We start from the raw sequence: 21,820 nt of genomic DNA, 5'->3' as shown, positions 1-21,820 counted from the left end.
TGAGATTTGTTCACACTTGATTGATTGATTGTTGGTGTTTTAACGCCACTTTTAAGCGCCACTTTTTGGGCTATTTCGTGGCGGCTAGTTTTTATTGGTTGAGGAAGCCGGAGTGCCCGGAGAAAACCACCGACATTCGATAGGAATGTTCACACTTGTAAACTATATGTCATTTAAATGTTCATTACATAAAATCGAATTCAAATTTCTCGGACAACCGTTTTCTATCAGTTATGAAAGCCATTTTGATAATTTGCAGTACTTTAGATATACTAAAGATGTCTTGATTACGCAGTTAAAATACGTAGGCGGCAGCAGCGTGCTTACATACGAAACAGAAGGATTGAGATGTTAGTGAAAAACATAGGATTATACAATATGCTTAGCATATATAAATATACGACTTCGGCCTAAAAATAACAGTTCTTACATTGCAATTTAATGCTTTTTTTATTTCTAAGTGCATTTTACCGGATCTGCTATACTAGCTAATACAATTTACCGCACACTCTTTTTTGTAATGCATTTATGAGTGAATCGTTGATTGAGTAAAGACCAGTGGCAAATATTTCATGCATATTTTAATTCGTTGTCATTGTATGAACTCTTACTTCACACTGTTTTTCTGTTCTGTCAATGCCCTTGATTTTTAATTGTGTTGATATTTCTTCCCAAATGTGCTTCTTTCCGCACATACTGTTGAACAGCTTCTGGATATGGTCCTGTTGCCATAGGCTTATCAAAGCGCCTGTTTCTGTGTACGTCAAGTCGATTCGGGAAGAAATTTTCAAATGAATTATGTGTTTGGCAATGATGATGGTTTGAGTTTTGATAAGGGGTTAATAAAGCTACCTAAAGTTTTTTTTTATAACAAAGCAATATATCGAGTTTAGAAATATAATTCGGTAAAGAACTTTATAAATGATGGTTATAAATATCAATTTTATTTAAATTTTCTAAATACCTTGTTTTGTGTACACTTAACCCAAACAAGGCCTACATTGACTATTGACTACATGTAGCCAAAACATGATTTAAACTACATGTAGACATTGAGTTTGATCAATGGGAACGTAATTGTGTTTCGTTTACGTGTGAATTACACCAACACAACTCCGAGTTTAGGTCAATGTGAACACGGCCTAAGACAAACATGTTCGGACATAACGAATCAGCTGAGACACATTACATCCATAGGTTTAATTTGGACAAAGATTTGGAATATAAGTTCGCCCTCAATTCTAACGGTTTTCATTTTTGGCTATAATGACTTAAACTTATGGTATTTGACAATAGTGTTAAAATTCACTGTGACATCAATTCTCATAAATTTGCCAAAACACGTTACACAAGTAAAAGGAAATGATTAATGTTCTTTAAAATTATAGTCTTATCTTTAATTTATTATTCAAAAACTTTTTGTTTCTTAGTATTCGTTTTTCTTAAGTAGACATATGTTTACATTTGCAGTTATAAAACTTATAACTTACGTTAGATAAATATAAATGTTCTATTTCTTTCATGAATCTGTATCTTTGATGACCACTTAAGAGTTGGTGTTGATATTTACAATGCATTTACCAATCACCAAGATACTGAATCCTCTTCGCAGGAAGTTCAAATCAGTGTACATGTATGGGATTTGTTTTGATATCTATTCATTATGTTAAATACTGAGGACTACAAAAGTAATTAACATGAAGTTTGATGAAATTTTAACACAAATTGGGTCTTTTGGACCGTACCAAAAGAGAAATTATGTTTTGTTAATGATTGGTTGGATTCTCACAGGACCATTTATGGGACTTTCAGTATTTATCAATGGAATCCCTGATCACAGGTAATACAAATTTAGCTTTGCTCATTGTTGAAAGCCGCACGGTGATCTGTAATTAATTTCTGTGTCATTTTATCTCTTGTGGAGATTTGTCTCATTGACAATCATACCACATCGTCTTATTTTTAGATCAAAAGTTATTGATTGATTAAATGGAGTTTATGCTTTATTCTGCTTGCAGCCTTATTAAGTTCTTAGTATAAGATCAGAATGGATTGATATTTGAAAAAAAAAACAACTTAGATTTGTTGGTTTTAAATATTTGAATAATACTTTCGTTTGAAAGGAAAATTGTTTAATTGATAGATTATTGTTTGCATTGTGTCCAGCTGTAAATATTTGAAGCTTAATCGAGATTAAACAAAAAACTACATGACTATAAACACCAACAAGTCAACAACAAAGTTTAAACAAATTGGTTTATCCTCTATCTTGGTCAGGTTGTAATTAATGAGAACCGTCAATGTCTGCAAACGGACCAAATCCGTCATGCTAAAAACGAAGTTGATTTGATGCAACTTACCATATGATTATTTAAAACTCTAAAAATATGTTTTCATTAAAAATTTATAACACTTTTGTACCTATTGGTTTAATAGTAACTATCAATGTCCGTTTCGAAGTAGCAAATTTAGGGGTATATTTATGCCTGGTAAAATTATAAAGAGAAATCATGACCAAATGTCTTGATATTCAAAGGCAAAATAACTAATAAACTCCATTCCGACCATCAGATATCCTGTACTTACAGAGTTGGACTAAGGTTAAGAGAATAACTCTTAAAATCATCAATACGTTTGTACCAACCATTTTTATAAATATATTCTAATAAATATAAGAAGATGTGATATGAGCGCCAATGAGACAACTCTCCATCATAGTCACAATTTGTAAAAGTAAACCATTATAGGTCAAGGTACGGTCTTCAACAAGGAGCCTTGGCCCACACCGAACAGCAAGCTATAAAGGGCCCCAAAAATGACTAGTGTAAAACCATTCAAATGGGAAAACCAATGGTCTATTCTATATAAAAAACGAGAAACGAGAAACACTAGTTATGAACCACATCAACAAACGAGAACTACTGAATATCAGATTCCTGACTTAGGACAGGTGCAAACAAATGCAGCGGGTTTAAACGTTTTAATAGGTACCAACATTCACCCTCAACTGAAACAATAATGTAACATCACAACATAGAAAGACACCCTATAAAATATTAATTGAAATGGCTTAACTCAATCAAAAAACATATTAACACTTGTGAACATACACTGAACGAATAAATTTGATCTATGATACAATGTAAATACAAGTGTCTAGGTAACATAGATTATTTTCTAATCTGTTTCAGGTAAATGCTTAAAATAAATTGATGAAAATTGCCTTTTACAAACGCATAACTGATTTAATGAGTTATATCCCCGAACTAAGGTCTACCCCCTTAATTGCTCATTTATATTATCAACAAATATTTTGTATGCAGTTTTAAGCACATTGTGATAAATATCGATACATGTAGTTCTAGCTTTATTGTTATCCTTGTTTGCCGAATTTGATAAATTAGGATTATTGCTCTTATATGGATGAATATTGTCGTTTACATGTTGGTTGATATTAATTTACATAATTTTAAGTCATTAAAGCCAAAATTGGTATCTTCGACGTATATAAAATTTATAACATTTTTGCACCTATTGTTTTAATTGTAAATTTCAAGGTCTGTTTCGAAGTAGCATATTTAGTGGTATATTTTGGCCTGGTAAAATTAAAAGAGAAATCATGACCATGTTATATTAATATTCAAAGTATAGCAATTACCATTGTCTTCATATGTTTATACCAGAATGGATAGTTGTCTCATTGACAATCGTTCTGAACAAACATGAAGTATATGACACTATACATTAACCAAACAACAGTCAATCAATCTCATTGGCAATCATACGTACCACATCCTTTTTTATATAAACAAAGGCATATCACAAAACTTATGTTTTGGGCATCTTGGATGAACTATAAACTTGTGATATATTCAGGTATCATGCAGGGTATTGAGTTTCTGTACCATGGACATTATATTTATATGGTTCTTTTATATGCTTAAATTTCAATATGCATTTGTTGGCTTTTTGATATATGGCTTGTATTTTCCTATTTGTTTCATTTTACTGCTTCCCCTCTTCACAGATTCAATCCATCAGTTTGAAAAATATAATAGTAACGTCGTTTTGTCACCATTTTGTTTTGCTTATTAAACTACTTTTTGGTTGTGACCTTGACTTAACTGTTCATTAACTTTTAAGGCTTTCGTGCAAAAATACTTGTAGTTCGTCCCGTCATTTATCTGACACGTATGACTGTTTAATTTTTCGTATTTCATCCATTTGGGTCATTTGTTAAGGCAAGAGATGCATCTTTTTTAAATGGTGTTTATCAAATGAATGAAAAATTAGCAGGAGAGAAAATGTAATTAAATGCTAGCCTTAAAAATCAACGAAAATGGAAAAAATAGCCATCCTTTTATTACTCTCTCATCGTATGATTTTTCGAAAGTAAACATTGCCTAAATATTTTGACAATTCAATATAAATCCAGTCCTTTACAAAATTGGTCGACAAACGAGGCAATTGTTTGTTTAGAATTATAAATGATAAGACTATACTCAGATTTACTAGGTAGGTAACCCAACTCATTGTCATTTTGACCGTTGTTGGATGAACTTCAGTGATAAAACTGACAAAATCAGATCTTTGTTGAAGGCAGCCTCGAACTATGTCTTCCGTCAAGCAATTGTATTCAGTAATTTAGATATATTAGGGTCTTGGATGGCAGAATAAATGGGGAAAAAATAAAGTAGAGAGAATAATAGGAACAAAAACAAAAGAAAAGAACAAAATAGACAAAAAAAGCTAGAGAATAGAGAATTATAGGCAAAATACTAAAACATAGAGAAAAATGATATAATAAATTAAGGAATAAAAAAATAAGCGGGGACATCCATCCAGACCATCATGTTTCCTGACTGTACGTAATTTTTCACCTTTATTATCAAGTAATCTGTTTACAGGGTTAAGCACGTTATGATTAGTATCGATACATGTAGTTCTATCTTTATTGATATCCATGTCTGGCGAGAAATTGGATAATAAAGGAATATTGCTCACATTGTCGTTCGCTGTTGCTAAATATTCCTCCGTTTAAAAACAATAATCCATGTTTTAGAATAGTTATTCATATTGCATCAAAATTAATGATACTTTGTCAAATTCCTGCAGCTCTTATGCTTGAAGTCAGTCCGTGATGTCCATTTCCGACTTGTCTGTTAGAGTGTATATATCAATTTACTCGGAATGCCTCTAGTGCATACCAAACTTTAAGGGGTAAAGATGGATCTTGATCTGTCAAGATGCAATATTTCAACGCATCGGAAATGCTCAACTGTTTAGATGCTTTCATATTCATAAAAAAGACAAGTACAAATATCGGCAAATATTGCATTTTTGTGCATGCTTTATTTTCATATACTAGTATTAACCAATAGATTTTGAGAAAAAAAACATGAAGTCATCAGTACACTCGAGACCAGACTTTTTTGGTATTACAATACTATTTTTAAAAAAAAAAGAATAAATTATGATCAGCATCTGAAAAGGGCGACTTCTTTAAACAGCATTTTATATTTTAACAATTACTAAGGATTTTATACCCCAGAAAAATTAAGATTACCATACCTGTATTGGGCACCCTTTCAGATTTGTTGGACTTCAATGGTCTTTAAATTCGTACTTTATGTGGCCTTTTAGAGTTTTTTTTATTCAAGCGCCAATGCTGAGTCTTTTTTAACGAAACCCGTGTCTAGCTAAAAAATTTAATCCTTGGTATCTATGAGTGTATTTACTAGTATAAAATTAAAGCGATATTGAAATGCTGCACGCTAACTTATGAATGGATTATTAAAATGAATTAATATATTTTTTCAGATGTCAAATTCCTGGTCTGGAGAATGACACATATGAGATTCAAGGATCTCAACACCAACGTCTCATTGATACATATATTCCATTGTCAACACATGACAACAAAATTTATGAACAGTGTAATGTTTATCAGATTGACCAATCACAGACAGTATTTGATAATGACAGCAATCCAATCAATGCTACCAAATCTAAATGCAGTTCATGGGTTTACAGCAAAAAGCTGTTCGATAATACATTTGTTACGAAAGTAAGATTTAGAATTTGTTCTCACTTCTGTTTTTCTTTTTTTGCTGATCGTTTTTTGTTTTTGTTTACAGTTTCATTATATCTTATAAAGTTTTGAACTATATTTTAAAAAACGCAACAATTGTATTGAGCAAAATCGGATTTAATGGCAATAACTCTTATAAGCAGTCAATAAAGTCGATGATTTGACATATGTGTAGATCTTATCTTGCGAATCATATTTACAGTTTTTTCCAACACAATAGTTAGATCTGCAAAAAAAATTCCTTACATTAAAGGGGGCTTCTCACTGTAAAAGGGTTTATCGACAATGTTGGTTACTTTGACTTATATATATCATACTGCTGATCACTTTTCAAAGTCATTTTTTTTATCTATTATGTTTTATGAAAAAAGAAAAAAATATGCAATAAAACTCTTTGAATTATCAATTAAATGATTTTACAAGCGTCTTTTCCGTCGTCCGATTTCAATTTGGGTCGATAAATTCGTTCCCCATCTTAGCACGACGTGCATTATTACAGCGGATGAACTTGCCGTATACATTTCTACCCACGTGACTTGCGTTTTTAACTGATAACCGAACGTATATCGTATAATTACGCGGATATTATCGAGTTCAAAATAACATTCCTTATCGCTTTATGTTATTTATTAATTTCATCAATAAATATTCATGAAAATAATTTTAAAGAACATAGATAAATGATATGAAAATGTTTTGTCGTGAGAAATATATATATCATGAATACCGAAAATATGTGTTATCGCATGCGGAAAAATATCTAGAGAACGTTTTGCAATAAAAGCGGGAAAATATGAATGAGTACTCAAATCAAATCTATTAGAAAAACGAATTATTACAGAAGTGTGTCCACCATGCACTTACACTGCACTATCATTAGAATAGTACAATAGAATGATATACAAATGGATGAAAATTTGCCTGTAGAGTTATTAAGATAATCTGCTATATATATAACTGCTTTACAAATATTCATATAATATATAACAACAAAACAGATTATACTGATAACGAATGATTTTATGACGACGATATAATAGTTATTACGGTGAGTTTGAATTCCCCGTCATTTATTTATCATCCACCCAGGAACTTGTCTCAGAAAACGATATATCTGTGTACCTTATCTTAACTTTCAGGTATAGAGATATGATTTTTATACGCCCGTCAAATTTTTGACGGGACGTATTATGGTATACAAATGTCCGGCGTCCGTCCGTCTGTCTGTCCGTCCGTCTGTCTGTCCGTCTGTCTGTCTGTCCGTCTGTCTGTCCGTCTGTCTGTCCGGCGTAAACATGTCGCACCGTAACTTGAGAATGACTTATCCAAATTTCATGAAACTTAACATAGTTGTTTCTTATGATGGTCAAACGATCTGTATACTTTTTGGTGATAATAAGATTAACACTTTTTGAGTTACGGGACTTAGTAACTAAAACAGGTGTGTGTTTTTTTTCACATGTCGCGCCGTATCTCAAAAACAATTTATGATTATTGCTTAAAACTTTACACACTTCTTAGTTATATTAATCTTAAGATCTGTATACTTTTTGGTGATGATTCAAAATTTTATTTTAGAGATATTGAGTATTTTGTTAAAAAAGGGGGAGGGGTTTTTCACATGTCGCGCCGTATCTCAAAAACAGTTTATGACTATTGCTTAAAACTTTACACACTTCTTAGTTATATTAACCTTAAGATCTGTATACTTTTTGGTGACGATTCAAAATTTTATTTTTGAGTTATTGAGTATTTTGTAAAAAAAGGGGGAGGGGTTTTTCACATGTCGCGCCGTATCTCAAAAACGATTTATGATTATTGCTTAAAATTTTACACACTTCTTAGTTATATTAATCTAAAGATCTGTATACTTTTTGGTTTTGATTCAAAATTTTATTTTAGAGATATTGAGTTTTTTTGTAAAAAAAAAAAAGGGGGGGGGGGGTTTTCGCATGTCACGCCGTATGTCAGAAACTATTTATGCTTATTGCATAAAAATTCACACACAAGACGACGGGCGTATCATGCGCTCATGGTGCAGCTGTTTATTTTCTGAGGCAAGTGCTTGTGGTCTACCAGAACTTGCGGTCATCCCATGTTCAGTACTTCAGTACTTTGATTAGTAAATTCATAACTAAATTTTTACAACATATTCAACCCAAAATGCACCACAACGAAACTAAATGGATCAAGTTTGGTCTAAAAATCAACAAGAAGTTTGAAACAACAACGTATCACAAAATTATAAATTGGACATTAAATTAGTCATTGACGAACAAAATTAAATGAAAAAAAGGATAAAGTGATTGAAAATGACGCCTAAATCCACTTACCTTATTCAGCATTAGTTAATACCTTTTCAAATGACACGTGAATATTTTAATTAAAAATAATCATGCAATTCAAATGCCCGCATATTTAAGTATTGCATGACATTTGTTGTTGTGTTTATATTATGATTCTAGATTTTTTGGCGTAGTCATATCACAAGAAGCAAATTTCAACTGATAGTTATTCTATTTATTTTAGGAAAATTTAGTATGTGATGATAAGTACAAAGTTTCCTTGTCAAAGACAATATTCTTCGGAGGTGTTTTGTTGGGATCTTTTATGTTCGGAATTATTTCTGATACGTAAGTAGTCTGCATAAATATTTACAGACCCGCATGTTATATAAAAAGTAAAGTAATAAAATTACCGAACTCCGAGGAAAATTCAAAACGGAAAGTCCCTAATAAAATGGCAAAATCAAAAGCTCAAACACATCAAAAGAATTGATAACAACAGTCATATTACTGACCTGGCAGAGGCATTTTCTGTATTACATGTTTCTATATAAACATGTGATAAATGGATTTAAAAACAAATACACATTTCATTTTATTTGTATTTTTTCAAAGAATTTCGTTTTTATTATTTGAACATTTCCGTCAATAATCATAATAAGATGTGAGAATTGTTGACATGCTCTAGCATGAAACAAGCACTATGATCTATACTATTTAAAAAAATAGAATGACGTAAACTTCATTTAGAAAAAAATATGAAAAGTCTGTTTTTTTTCCAAACTCCATGTTACCTTAAAAACAATGTGAGAATGTAATTTACATCTTTAAAAGTACAAATCTGTCACAATTAATATGGTGTACGAAAAATCAAAAATATTCTTTTTTACTTATATGCCAGTATAGGGAGAAAGAAAACCTTACTTGTGGCAGTGATTTTCATGTTTGCCTCCGGGATGTCTCTAGCCTTTTCGGTTAACTACACGATGTTTGTGGTCCTCCGCTTTTGTACCGGGGTTTGTGCTGTAGGAATGTTCATGACAGTTTATGTTATCGGTAAGTACTTTTTTTTTCAACTCAGATTCTTTTATATTTGATTAATAATATAACATGGATTTTTCATTAGAAACCGTATTTCTGATTGACTGAAGGCAATCTTTAGGCATTCCAATATCAAATTATATTTCTCAATCAAATTCAACATGTTTGACTGCGCGAGCTTTCCGTATCAACGTCTCAACAATGCATAGAAAACACAAACATAAAGCTTGATATAACTCGTAACTTCATATTAAAATTTTAGTGTAATACAACAAATTGGATGCTTCTTTTTGCAATTCCGCACTGTATACAAAATGTGCTTCGATTATCGCTTTTAAACCCAAATAAATTACAGAAACAGAATAATATACAACTGGAATCATACATTTAACAAATAATTCACAAAGCATACAACTGAAATCAACCTTTCAGTAAAACAAAGCAGGACTTTTCTTAACTAGAAGGAAATCCTGGATAATTATTGGTCTTCTCTGTGTTCCTATGGAATTTCAACCAAAGATGAAGAACTTGATCTTCCGTCATTGTATTGGATACCTAAACTACATAAACAACGTTATATTGCTGAGTCTTCCAAGTGCTCCCCGAAACCTCTTTCGAAATTATTAACATCAATTTTATCAGCAATCAAAACCGGGTTTTTACACACATGAGCAACACGACGGGTCCACATATTGAGCAGGGTCTGCTTACCCTTCCACTGAGATCACCTCCAGTTTTTGGTGGGTTAATAATGCTCATTCTTGTTGTGTCTTTCGTATTGTTGTTTGTCTGTTTGTCTTTTTTTTCTTTTTTAGGGTTGTCAGTTTTTTTTCGACTAATGAGTGTGATTGTCCCTTAAAGTTTGTTATATTTCGACTCTCTTTTAGTTGTCGGCTTTTTTCCATTAGATATTTTTATAAAACTTTACAGATTTCCGATTTCCGAAAGTTTTATTAAATTTTAAGTACCAAAAACAATAATCGCAATTTCGGCAGATTTGGGTACATTTTGAGTATTTGTAAAATTTAGAATGGAAATGGGGAATGAATCAAAGAGACAACAACCTGACCAAAGCAGAAAACAGCCGAAGTTCACCAATGGGTCTTCACCACAGCTAGCAAATCCCGCACCTGGAGGCTGGCTTCAGTTGGCCCCTCAACAAAACTGTATACTAGTTCAGGAAAAAAGGACGTCACACTAAACTCTCAAAACATATAAATAAACTAAAATTATAAAAAAACATACAAGATTAACAAAGGCGAGAGGCCACTGACTTGGGACAGGCGCAAAAATGCGACTGGGTTCAACATGTTTTGTGAGATCTCAACTATCCCCTATACCTCTAGCAAATGGAGAATAAACAAACATACAGCAATACACACAGTATAACTCAGTTCAAAAGAAGTCCGAGTCCATTAATGACATAATAAGGGCATTCTATCGAGACCAAATTTCTAATGAAACATGACGTTTTTCATATACAAATTATTTTTTTTTTTTTTGTTATATGGGTTTATTTAAAACATATATGATTTGCAATATTCTGATCCGCTAAATAATCTTTTGATATTACGAATGTCATACATGTCATAAATTGTTTAAAATTGTTTAAGTGAATATATAAATGAAGGAGATGTGGGTATATGTCAATTTGACAGTTACCCAACGACTCAAATAACTAAAAAACATCTTTGTCGACTCTGTAATATTCCTTATGCAAGTTATCGTCCAACAACTTGCTGATTTTGTATGTGCGAGTACAGCAAAAATGTGTACACTAAACATACCTTTGGTAAAAAAATAATTTTTAGCTTTTAATTGTACTTAGGAATGGAATGGGTTGGACCGTCGAGAAGAACATTTGTTGGACTGGTGATAGCATTAATTGGACCAGTAGGAAGTTTATTTTATATCTTGATATCGTACTATGTCAGACAGTGGAACTGGATAATTATTGCTTTAACCATTCCTATTGGTCTTTTCCTTGCTCTCTGGTGGTATGTAGACTTATCTTATTATATAAATACTAGAACGAGCGAGCAATATTGCGGGTCTGTGACGGAATTGAATTAGTACGTTTATTTTTGCTGGGCTTATGAGTATTTGTATTATCATCTGTTGAATTAAGTCACGCATGCGCAGTGAATCAGATGAAAAGTTTGCACTGCTTTCTATAGCTTTCTGTCTAAACCCGTCCTTGATTGTCTACTTGGTCTTTAACTGTAGAGCTCTTACCGTGTCCAGCAAAGTTAATACTGCAGTAGTGTGTTCATAATCATCGTAAATATCAACACTGAACTACACATTATATATATAAAAATGCTTGTTTATTGAATTCACACCAATAGAACTGTTCTAAAAATAAATTTAGCCGCGAACATAGCTTTTTATATATAGTCTTTCAATTAGAACTATAACCAGTTTACTATGTTTTTGTTTTCATTTTTGAGAATGCAATACTATTTAAATCAGATAATAAAGCATTCACACTGCCATTTACTGATCTGTCATAAAGTAAATTAGATACCATAATGTTGTCATGGTTTTTTAAGTATATAAACGTAGAATTATTCATTAGGTTCGTACCAGAATCTCCCAGATGGTTGAGTGGAAAAGGCAGAAAGAAGGAGGCAGCTGCTCTACTTAAACATGCCGCTTTCATCAACAAGACAGAATTTTCAGAAAAAGTAATGGAAGAATTAGCACCAGAAAAGAAAGAAGCAGGAAAAGTGTGGCTTTTGTTTTCAGACAGAACTTTGGGTTGTCGCACTGTTGTGATATTCTATAATTGGTAAGATTGGTGCTATTACATTTGTAAAGATTGTTGTGTACTTTGATGTATTTATACGTGTATTTATATCATAATATGTTGTTCTGTTCTCGCATGATTTGACACAAAATCAAAATGAGAAGATGTGGTTTGATTGGCAATAAGACAACTCTCAAACGGCAATCATATAACGTAGAGGTTAGCAACTATATGCAGGTCACCGTACGGACTTCAACATTGAGCAAAATCTTTACCGCATAGCAAGCTATAAAAGGCCTCTAAATTACAAATGTAAAATCATTCAAACGACAAACAAACGGCCTGATTTATGTAAAAAAACGATAAACTAAAAATTGTGATATACAGCAGCGAATGACAAACACTTAATAACAGGCTCCTGACTGGTATTGACAGGAAAATAAAGAATGTGGCTGGATTAAACATGTTTGCAGGCACTGAACCATCCTAAACATGGGACAGTGGTGTAACAGCACAAGATTAGAACACAATTAAAAATCAATTGAAAAGGGCTAAACTCGTCAGATCGATTAAAAGCACAAAAACACAAAAAAAAAACCACAAAGAATAGACCTGTGAGTACTCGCAGATACTGATTGCGAGTTCAATATGCATGTTTACATTTTTATTTTTATTATAAAGTATTACAACAGATGCATCTGATGTACTTTAAAGAGGGTCTAGAATGGTTGCAGGGGGTCTTAATTTTTGTAATTATTCTCTTCTTTACTTTTGCTACCAATTTCTCCATATTCAAGCTAATTTTAACATATTTTTTCTCTATCCAATGATATAAACTTTTAAAAATCATTTCAAACTACAAATGGATAGATAGGCGCTTAATGTACAGCGGCAACTATTACATGAATATGCAGGCTTAAAATAATGTTTATGGTTTACGTTTATATGGTATAAATGTATTCAGCTTTTACAAGACCAGCACGATGAGTTTGATGTTAACGTAAGATATATTTTAACACTATCCTGGCTCCAAACTACTAATATTTTATCTTGCTCTTAAATTCAGCGTGTATATAGCGGGTAGCAGTGTAAAAAAGATATCAACAACCTCCCACATTTGTGGCTAGCACAACGTTCATAGCTGCACCATAAATTCAGTACTCCTACCGTATCAATACGGAACTGAAATCAATGATACAAGGCAATATATGATCGTCATGCAATCGATAAAAAATGAAAACAAAACGTTAAAAATTGCATGCGTCCGACGCGATTTTCTGGATCTACCTTCATCAGGAACGCTCATGCAAAAGCCAAATATTTGAAGGCCAACAATTTATAACAACCAAAATAGTTGATAAAATGTTAACTGAGATGATTGTTCAAAATGTACATTCAATGATTTCATCTGCCGACATGATTGCAGAAAGAAATAAGTCGTAAAGCAAAACAAAAAAAAAAGAGAAATCAAATTTGAAGGAATACACGTGTTTAGAACCTTTTATTGCCTAAAATACAGCATAAAATATAGACATAATTAACCATACCATACTATTTGGCCTACTGCGAGTTGGTCAGTTTTCACTGTTACTCCTAAATGATGGGCGCTGGGAAAACCAAATAGTTCTGCATTATTTATCTGAAACGCTAAGCTTATGTTAGAGATTATTTTAAACGTAAATCAACTTGTTTTATGCAGGTTTCAATAGATGTAAAACCTAAAAAATTTCAGGATACTGTTATCTCATTTGATGTCCAATTTATTTAAAAAAAAAAACCGACGTCTTCTTTAAATTATTTATTTTGCAATTACAGATGATTTGATATATTTCGTGCTTTTTATTCCTAACTAAGAATGATCATAACCAGAGCAGTGTTTCTTGTTTTAAAATGAATTCTCCACTTTTGAGAAATTTTTATTTTGTTATCCAATTTTTCACCGCTTACAACTGTCTGCCTCTGGTTTTATTTTATACATTAACTTTTAAGTAACAGTAACTGTTCATTTCATTTTGTTTCGTTTCTTTTCGTTTTGTTTCGTTTCGTTCCGGTTTTATTCCGTTTTGCACTTTACAGGTACCCCTCTTTTCGCCCCTTTCTTAATTTTTGATAACTTAATCAAAAATTTTAAAAATCAAACTTTCAAAAAGCGGAATAATCAAAACTGCACGTTAAGTTTAGCACTTTTAAAGTTTGATCAAATATCTAAACTATCAAATTAAAAAAATACATTTAGGATTTTAAAATTGTAATCATTTAATTTTGGTCAAAATTTCAAAATTTCAAAAATTTTCCAAAATGGAATTTTGATATTTTAAAACTTTGATCAAAATTCCAAAAATATAAAATTTGAAAACTTTTAAATTTTGAATTGATAAGTGTAACACGGACCTATTCCCTACTCTTGCATCATTCAAAAATGACTATAATGGGAAATCAAATATGCCAGTCACGGACACGGTCACGTGTTACATGCTAGTGTCTCTGTTGGTAAACAGAATAAATAGTCGTCTGTGTTATTGGGTTGTCATCTAGAAAGGGATATAATCTGTCTTGTACTTTTTTACACAATTTAAAGAACTATGCAATTCTACTCTCTTTCGTTTCCAGGATGGTAGCCAGTATGGTGTTTTATGGTTTGTCACTGAATACTGGAATGCTGTATGGAGATTACTACATTAATTTTCTGCTCAGTGTTCTTATGGAATTCCCAGGTCATGCATTACCTATTGTCATGATCGATAGAATAGGACGAAAAAAGAGTCATATTATTTATATGACTGTTGGAGGGTTATCTTGTCTGAGCACTATATTCACTGTTACTTATGGCGGAACAGGTAATACTGATAATAATAATATGATTAATTAACTGTCGGTGTTTAATGTCACTATCAGCACTCTTGGTTATATCGTTGCGGTCAGTTATTTGTGGACGAAGTTGGAGTGTCAGTAGAGAACCGTCGACCTTCGGCACGAAATCTGTCAAACTACGTCAATTAAGATGAGATTCGAACGCACCTGTCATGATCGGGGTTATAACTCATAACCTCAGTGGAAGAGTAGATGAAACTCTCAGACCACTCACCTCTGGAGGTCTCGATTATAAAGCGAAATCTCACATCAAACTTTTAGAAATTTCTAACTTGTCTATGATGGTTTTGTTTTTAAATATTTAAGGGAGTGTTCATAAAAGTGTTAGATTTGTTTCATTTTACAAAGATGTAGTTTATATCATACTTTTTCCGCTTTTGAATTTGGAAAAGCAATAGTATATGCCTAGTAATATTTTTAAGATAAAATAATTGTTTGTGTAATCTTACTTAAATTTTCGTTCATATTATAACTGTTTACATTGTTGTATATCCAAAAAATGACGTTTGATAAATGATAAAACCAAATACTGGCGCGAAACAGTTTTTTTTTTCATTTAGAAAAAAAGTTACAGCTGCCAGAAGACACTACTAACTTATCAACAGAAATGGAAGACATTTCAGAAGAATGGAATGTATTTTTTTCCGCTTTTATAATAACATTACATGTATGTGTCAGAAGAATCCGTTAGTTTGATTGGATAACAACGCTTGCGCGTCATACTAAAAATAACCTTCATATCCCGATGAAGTGTAACATTCATGATGACACGTTTCATCACAATAAAGTGCACAGGTTAATTAAAGAAATAAATGATTGAATTCGATTTTTCATTACCCTCGCATAAAAAAGTAATTATAAGAATTGAATTCTTCTTTTAGTAATTTTATGGGGTTGTAAAGGTGATAATCGTGCGCACATTTATAGAATGAAGCGCTTCTGCGCTTCATACAAAATGTGCTTCGGTCAACACTTTTACTTAAATGAATACACACCGTCTCGATTATATGATGAATATCTAAACGAAACCGAAATAGGACTTTTATCAGACTGCATGATAAGTTCAAAATCTGACTTGTTACAGATGGAATAAAAAACATATTTGATTTTATAAAATAGCCATTTTTGCTAAGCAGGCATAGTTTATTTTCAATTCCAGAACTGCAACCATTGACAACAGCTTTAGCTATGATAGGCAAACTGTTTTCAACTGCAGCTTTTGCAACAATATACGTAATTTCTGCTGAAGTATTTCCAACAGCCATACGCAACGCAGGAATGGGATCCAGCTCGTGCTGGGCACGTCTTGGTGGAATGATCTCACCTTTTATAGCCGATACCGTATGTATTTTATTTAGATAAAAGAAGATGTGGTATGAGTGCCAATGAGACGACTCTCCATCTAAGTCACAATTTGTAAAAGAAAACCATTATAGGTCAAAGTACGACCTTCAACACGGAGCGTTGGCTCACATCGAATAGCAAGCTTATCACTTTAGACTCTTAAAAATGAAAATCAACCCATACATAAGGGTCTGGATAGGGGGTCAAAAATTTCTGTAATCCTTATTTTTCTGGCCATTTTTCTCTATTCCTTATACTTTTGCCCATTATTCTCTGTTCTGTAAAACCCTTTCCAGACCCTAATTCATTTAGCCCGTAAAGAAGATACCTGATGCTTATGTAATGTATCGTTTCGGGGAGAAACTTCAAAGCTGTTACATGTATCATAATGTACCCAGGAACTGCAAATCAGAGCTTTGTGAAATTTATTACCAAAGTTCATGTGATCATGCTTTAAAGTATGATATGTCTTCACATTAATCGCTCATCAACTGACAGTTAACCGAATATTCAATTTCACAATCGTTTTAAAATGAACTTTTCAAATTCAGGCAGATTTAGTTGGAGGCACTACCGGCACTGCCGTACCATTAGTTATATTTGGAGGGGCTTGTTTGATTGCTGCAGGTTTGACATTACTTCTTCCCGAAACACTGAATCAACATTTACCTGAAAGTATAGAAGACGGAAAGAATTTTGGAAAGTGAGTTAAGTCAACTACGGTATTACACAAATGTTTTTATATATTTTTATAGCATATTTTAAAAACACAAAGATGTAAAATGGATATGTACCGCTGAAGTACGTTCATTATTCATTTTTCATTATTCAACATTCAATAATGAATTATGAAATAGTTCCTTATTCACTATTCAAAGTTTTGTGATGAATAATGAATAATGAAATAGTTTATATTTCAATATTCAAGTTGAAAAGTGAATAATGAAATAGAAAATTTATTTTTTGATAGTGACACTATATCCCATATTTCTGAATTCGTCATTTTGGTGTTATTTAACAAATATTCGAATCAATATGAGAAAAAAAAATCAAAACACACTTTGAAATTTTTATCTTTATTTATTTAATTAGTTTCGGAGGAAAACCTAGTGGGTTTCCCTAACTATTTTTTTGAACAGAAATTCCTTGTTTTAATGTATGGACGACCTGAATATCAAAACATATAAAAAATTAAAATACTATACATTGTCTTTTTTTAATTTTCACTGGACCTTTGCTATTCCGCACCCCTGATTATAGATAAAACTTGTCGACTGTGTCGCAATGCCCATTAGAGGGGTCACAAAGGACTTAAATGCCAAAATACGCGTTAAAATTAAGAAATAGCCAATTTTGAATAATGGAATGGATATTTTGAATAATGGAATGAACTGCTGCGACCCTTCAGCCCCTTATAACAGATATACCTTGTACATCATTGGAAAGTTTATCAAAAGAGGAACAAAAGGTTGATAGTCAGTATGTTCCGCAGCGCCTATTAGAGGAGTAACGGAGGACACAAATGTCGAAATACGCTTGAACATTAAGAAATAGCTATTTCATTATTAATTATTCATCACTAAACGTTGAATAGTGAATAATGAACTATTTCATTATTCATAAATGAATGTTGAAAAATGAAAAATAAATAATGAACGTATTTCACCGCGGTGGTATATGTCTAATGCATAAACTATGTTCGTTTATTCGAACAAAGTAACTTACTGGAATTCACTAAACGCCGTGCGGTAATTTTATTTTTGAATGTTCCATACATATATTTTATAATTGTAGTGTTTACGTGACTCCATAGTGACATTTTTTCTTTATAGTAACTGTCGCGTTGATCTCTATGGAGCGTGCCCGCCTTACATGTAATCATCGACAGGACATTATTTAAAAATTGTCGTTTGCCGCTTCAAATATCATCATGTGGCATTTAATAGTAACTTGCATGTTAAACTCCAGCTCAACATGTAAAACTAGCACAACTCAGGTTTCATATTAATACTACATCGTCATGTTTTCGTCCTAATATGGATGTAATATTTGCCACTGTACGTTTAGAACCAATCCATCTGTCCATATATTAAACTGAATTTATTTTATAGTGGCCGAAAGGGAAAAGTAATATGAACGTACTTCAAATCTATATATCTTTTCAAAACATATATATTTTTTACAAGCGAAATAGTATATTATGTAATTCATGCAAACTCTGTACACTATACATGTAATCGATTCCTTTCCGGAACTATTTTCCTTTACTTCATAGTGTAGGATGCAGATCGGAGCTGGATTTGCCGGAAAAATCGTTATCCAATGAACATAAAATGTCGAATAAAAGATTTTGTTTTGATAATGTTTCACTGCTGATCATGTGGATCCTCGTTTTGATATTTTTTCACTGCTACTGCTTATTATGTGGATCTTCGTAGCAAGGGCAATTTATTGTGTTCGTACAAAAATATATGAATTAATAGAGCAGTTTGGTTTCAATGTCTGTAACTGTCTGTGTCGAAGGAAAATAACTGATTAATTTTCATTTGTTTTTTTTAGAAAATCAAATAAGAAGATTCCGGAGGAATTTACAGTAAAGAATGGCAATGCCTCAATGACAAAGTTTTAACCAGTTATATGCCTGAAATTTAAATAGTAGTGAAATGTACAGTTTATAGGATACTATTGAACTAGTTTATGGAGTAAACATTACTAATTTTTATATTATAAAATACTCTCATTTGTTTCTTTGTTTATTGTTTTATATTTTTACCTACATAGATATAAGAAGATGTGGTATGAGTGCAAATGAGACAACTCTCCATCCAAGTCACAATTTATAAAAAAGGTAAATCATTATAGGTCATAGTACGGTCTTCAAGACGGAGCCTTGGCTCACACCGCACAGTAAGCTATAAAGGGCCCCAGAAATTACTAGTGTAAAACCATTCAAACAGGAAAACCAACTGTCTAATCTATATAAAAAACGAGAAACGAAAAACACTTATGAACCACATTCACAAACATGTATATATATCACTATAAAAAAATTTAAACCGAATTAAACTGGAATATTTCTGTTGTGTGTTTGTTTTGCTTGAATAAAAATTATGAATTTATGTCTATATATAATTCATACAAATATGTAACTTCATGTACACTAATCGATTCCTTTACCTCATGGTGTAGTATGCGGATCGGAGTTGGAACTGCCGAAAATACATGTCTTTCTGAATACTTATTCAAATACATGTTTCATGAGAATAATGTTATATGCATTTTGAGTAATAAAATAAAGTAGACAAAAGTAGCACATAGCCGACTGAACCATTGATAACACGTTCAAATCAATAAACAAACTTTGGAGTCGAACAAATGGAACAGTGAAAATATCTTGATGTACCAAAACCACCTTTCAAATTTAAAACTATTAAAATATCATGAATGAAAAAAACACTTCAGTTTATACATTTCGTTCGTCAGGAGCGTTTTCTGGATTTACCTTCACCAGGAACGCTTAAGGTTCATCATGACTATTTTTTCATTACATTAAAAAAAAATGAAAAAAAATATGTTTTCACTGCATAAAATATAGTTTCTATATACTGTTGTAATTGTCATAGTCTGTAGTATCAAAATATCATCATTAATGAAATAAATATCTATCTGTTTCCAAGAATGAAGACCGTTTATGTACGCCACATCAAAGAAAATGTCTTCAAAAAATGCAATCTTCAAAATCTGAAAAATATATGTTAAAATGTTCATTAAGTTCATAGCTAGATGCTGCCAGGCTTCTTTTCTTACTTTTTTTCTAATAAAAGCATTTAATAAGAATATTTATTTCATTTTTTTTCAAAATTCACCTGTACAGGAACTACTTTTTCAAAATGTATGGTGTGCATTACAGGACAATTTTTGAGTTGTCTACCTTTTACTGTAAATCAATTCGTATAATCAACATAGGAAAAACAGTGACAGAATAGAGAAAATTGTCTATGATTTTTAAACATTACTGATTTAATCCTTACTTGGAAGCATTTTAAAAATTCACATGTCTAACAAATAGGCAATTTTTAATAGAAACATCCAAATTTATATAGAAAAAATTAACTATAACAAAAATACACTGATTAACTGGTCAGGTGAAATAGGTGTCTTGACTTAAACTTGCTTTATTATACTCTTAAGACTAAAGTGACAATAAAGTCAAATGGAAAATCCTATCAGAAAGCATTCCTTGGAAAGTGGCAAGATGTAACAGCCATAGGACCAAAGTATTTATTACGTAACAACATATTTTAATAAAAAACTATTTAAAATTTAACCATTTTCATCCAATTAATGTTTTTGTGATAACCTTTTTCAGTAAAATGGTTTTATATAGAGAGAAAATCAGAATTTGGTAATAATTGTATAAATAATAATAGTTACATTTAAATGTCAATGAATTTCAGGGAAGAATTCCTGAAATCCTCAGCAAGGTGGTCTATTTCATATGAATCGTCACATCCTTCATATAAAACTTCGTAAACTGCATCTTCATCACCATCCAACTTTTTCAAGACGGTAATTACAAAACCTTTATACCATTTCTTGCTATTTGTCTCCTCATCAAACCATTCATGCATAATGTGTCTGCCAACAAACTTTTGCTTTGAACTTCTCATACAACTGAAATATATAACAACCTAAAATTTCAATATCTACGTCAAAATTAAATACGTTTAACAAAAAATCATAATTAAGGATTTCATCAACCATAATCAGTTCAATACAAAAATACAACTCAACTGTATCTATTATTTAAACAACATTTTCAGATTTTCATAATTTTATATTACATTTTTTTACATGACATGTTAAAACTGATAACTGCGGTACACAAAAACATAATTATTCTTATTCTTTGTTCTAATTTTTTTTTCTGATTAACATATCATGTCGTGATAGCCTGGTTATGTTATGGTTACGACATATATGATGATTATTACAAATGAATGATAAAATCAACACAGATGTAAATATGCATGATCAATTATTTTAAATATTTTGTAACCTCTAGCTCTACTTAACAGGTCTATTTGTTTACACTCCATCTTCATTTTTTTATTTAAAAGTCTAAATATTGTGTTTGTTTGGATGATGATACATTGATTAAATACAAAATAAAATAATTTTCTTTTATTGCTATATTTCATACATGTTCTTTCGTTAACTGTTTTGCATTCTTATGTATATACAAGTAAATCATGTTGGTATTTTTTAGGCCTTTATAGCTTTCCTTGTGGTTAAGGTTTTTGCCCTGTGTTGAAGGCTGTATCGTTTCATTTCATTGCTTACACTTTGTGTTTGAAGAAAATTTGTGTCATTGAATTATTTTTTTATTTATGATAATATAAAAATATCATTCTTGAACAATATTCATGTATAGAATAA

The 21,820-nt window shown here is 31.6% G+C and overlaps 1 protein-coding gene across 1 annotated transcript; it reads left to right on the top strand.

The window, feature by feature from the left end:
* The first annotated feature begins 1,635 nt into the window (after positions 1 to 1,635).
* On the top strand, positions 1,636 to 19,117 carry LOC127722429 (organic cation transporter protein-like). Its single transcript, XM_052229296.1, has 10 exons — positions 1,636 to 1,840; positions 5,821 to 6,067; positions 8,621 to 8,724; positions 9,278 to 9,432; positions 11,246 to 11,414; positions 11,996 to 12,208; positions 14,777 to 15,003; positions 16,197 to 16,378; positions 16,933 to 17,084; positions 18,941 to 19,117. Exons 1-10 carry the CDS (start codon positions 1,698 to 1,700, stop codon positions 19,008 to 19,010), a joined length of 1,662 nt encoding a protein of 553 aa, XP_052085256.1. The 5' UTR covers positions 1,636 to 1,697; the 3' UTR covers positions 19,011 to 19,117.
* The last annotated feature ends 2,703 nt before the right edge of the window (positions 19,118 to 21,820 follow it).

This window comes from Mytilus californianus, unplaced genomic scaffold, assembly GCF_021869535.1.
Source record: "Mytilus californianus isolate M0D057914Y unplaced genomic scaffold, xbMytCali1.0.p SCAF_12, whole genome shotgun sequence".
Lineage (NCBI taxonomy): Eukaryota > Metazoa > Mollusca > Bivalvia > Mytilida > Mytilidae > Mytilus > Mytilus californianus.
This window is presented reverse-complemented; position numbering and strand designations above follow the sequence as displayed.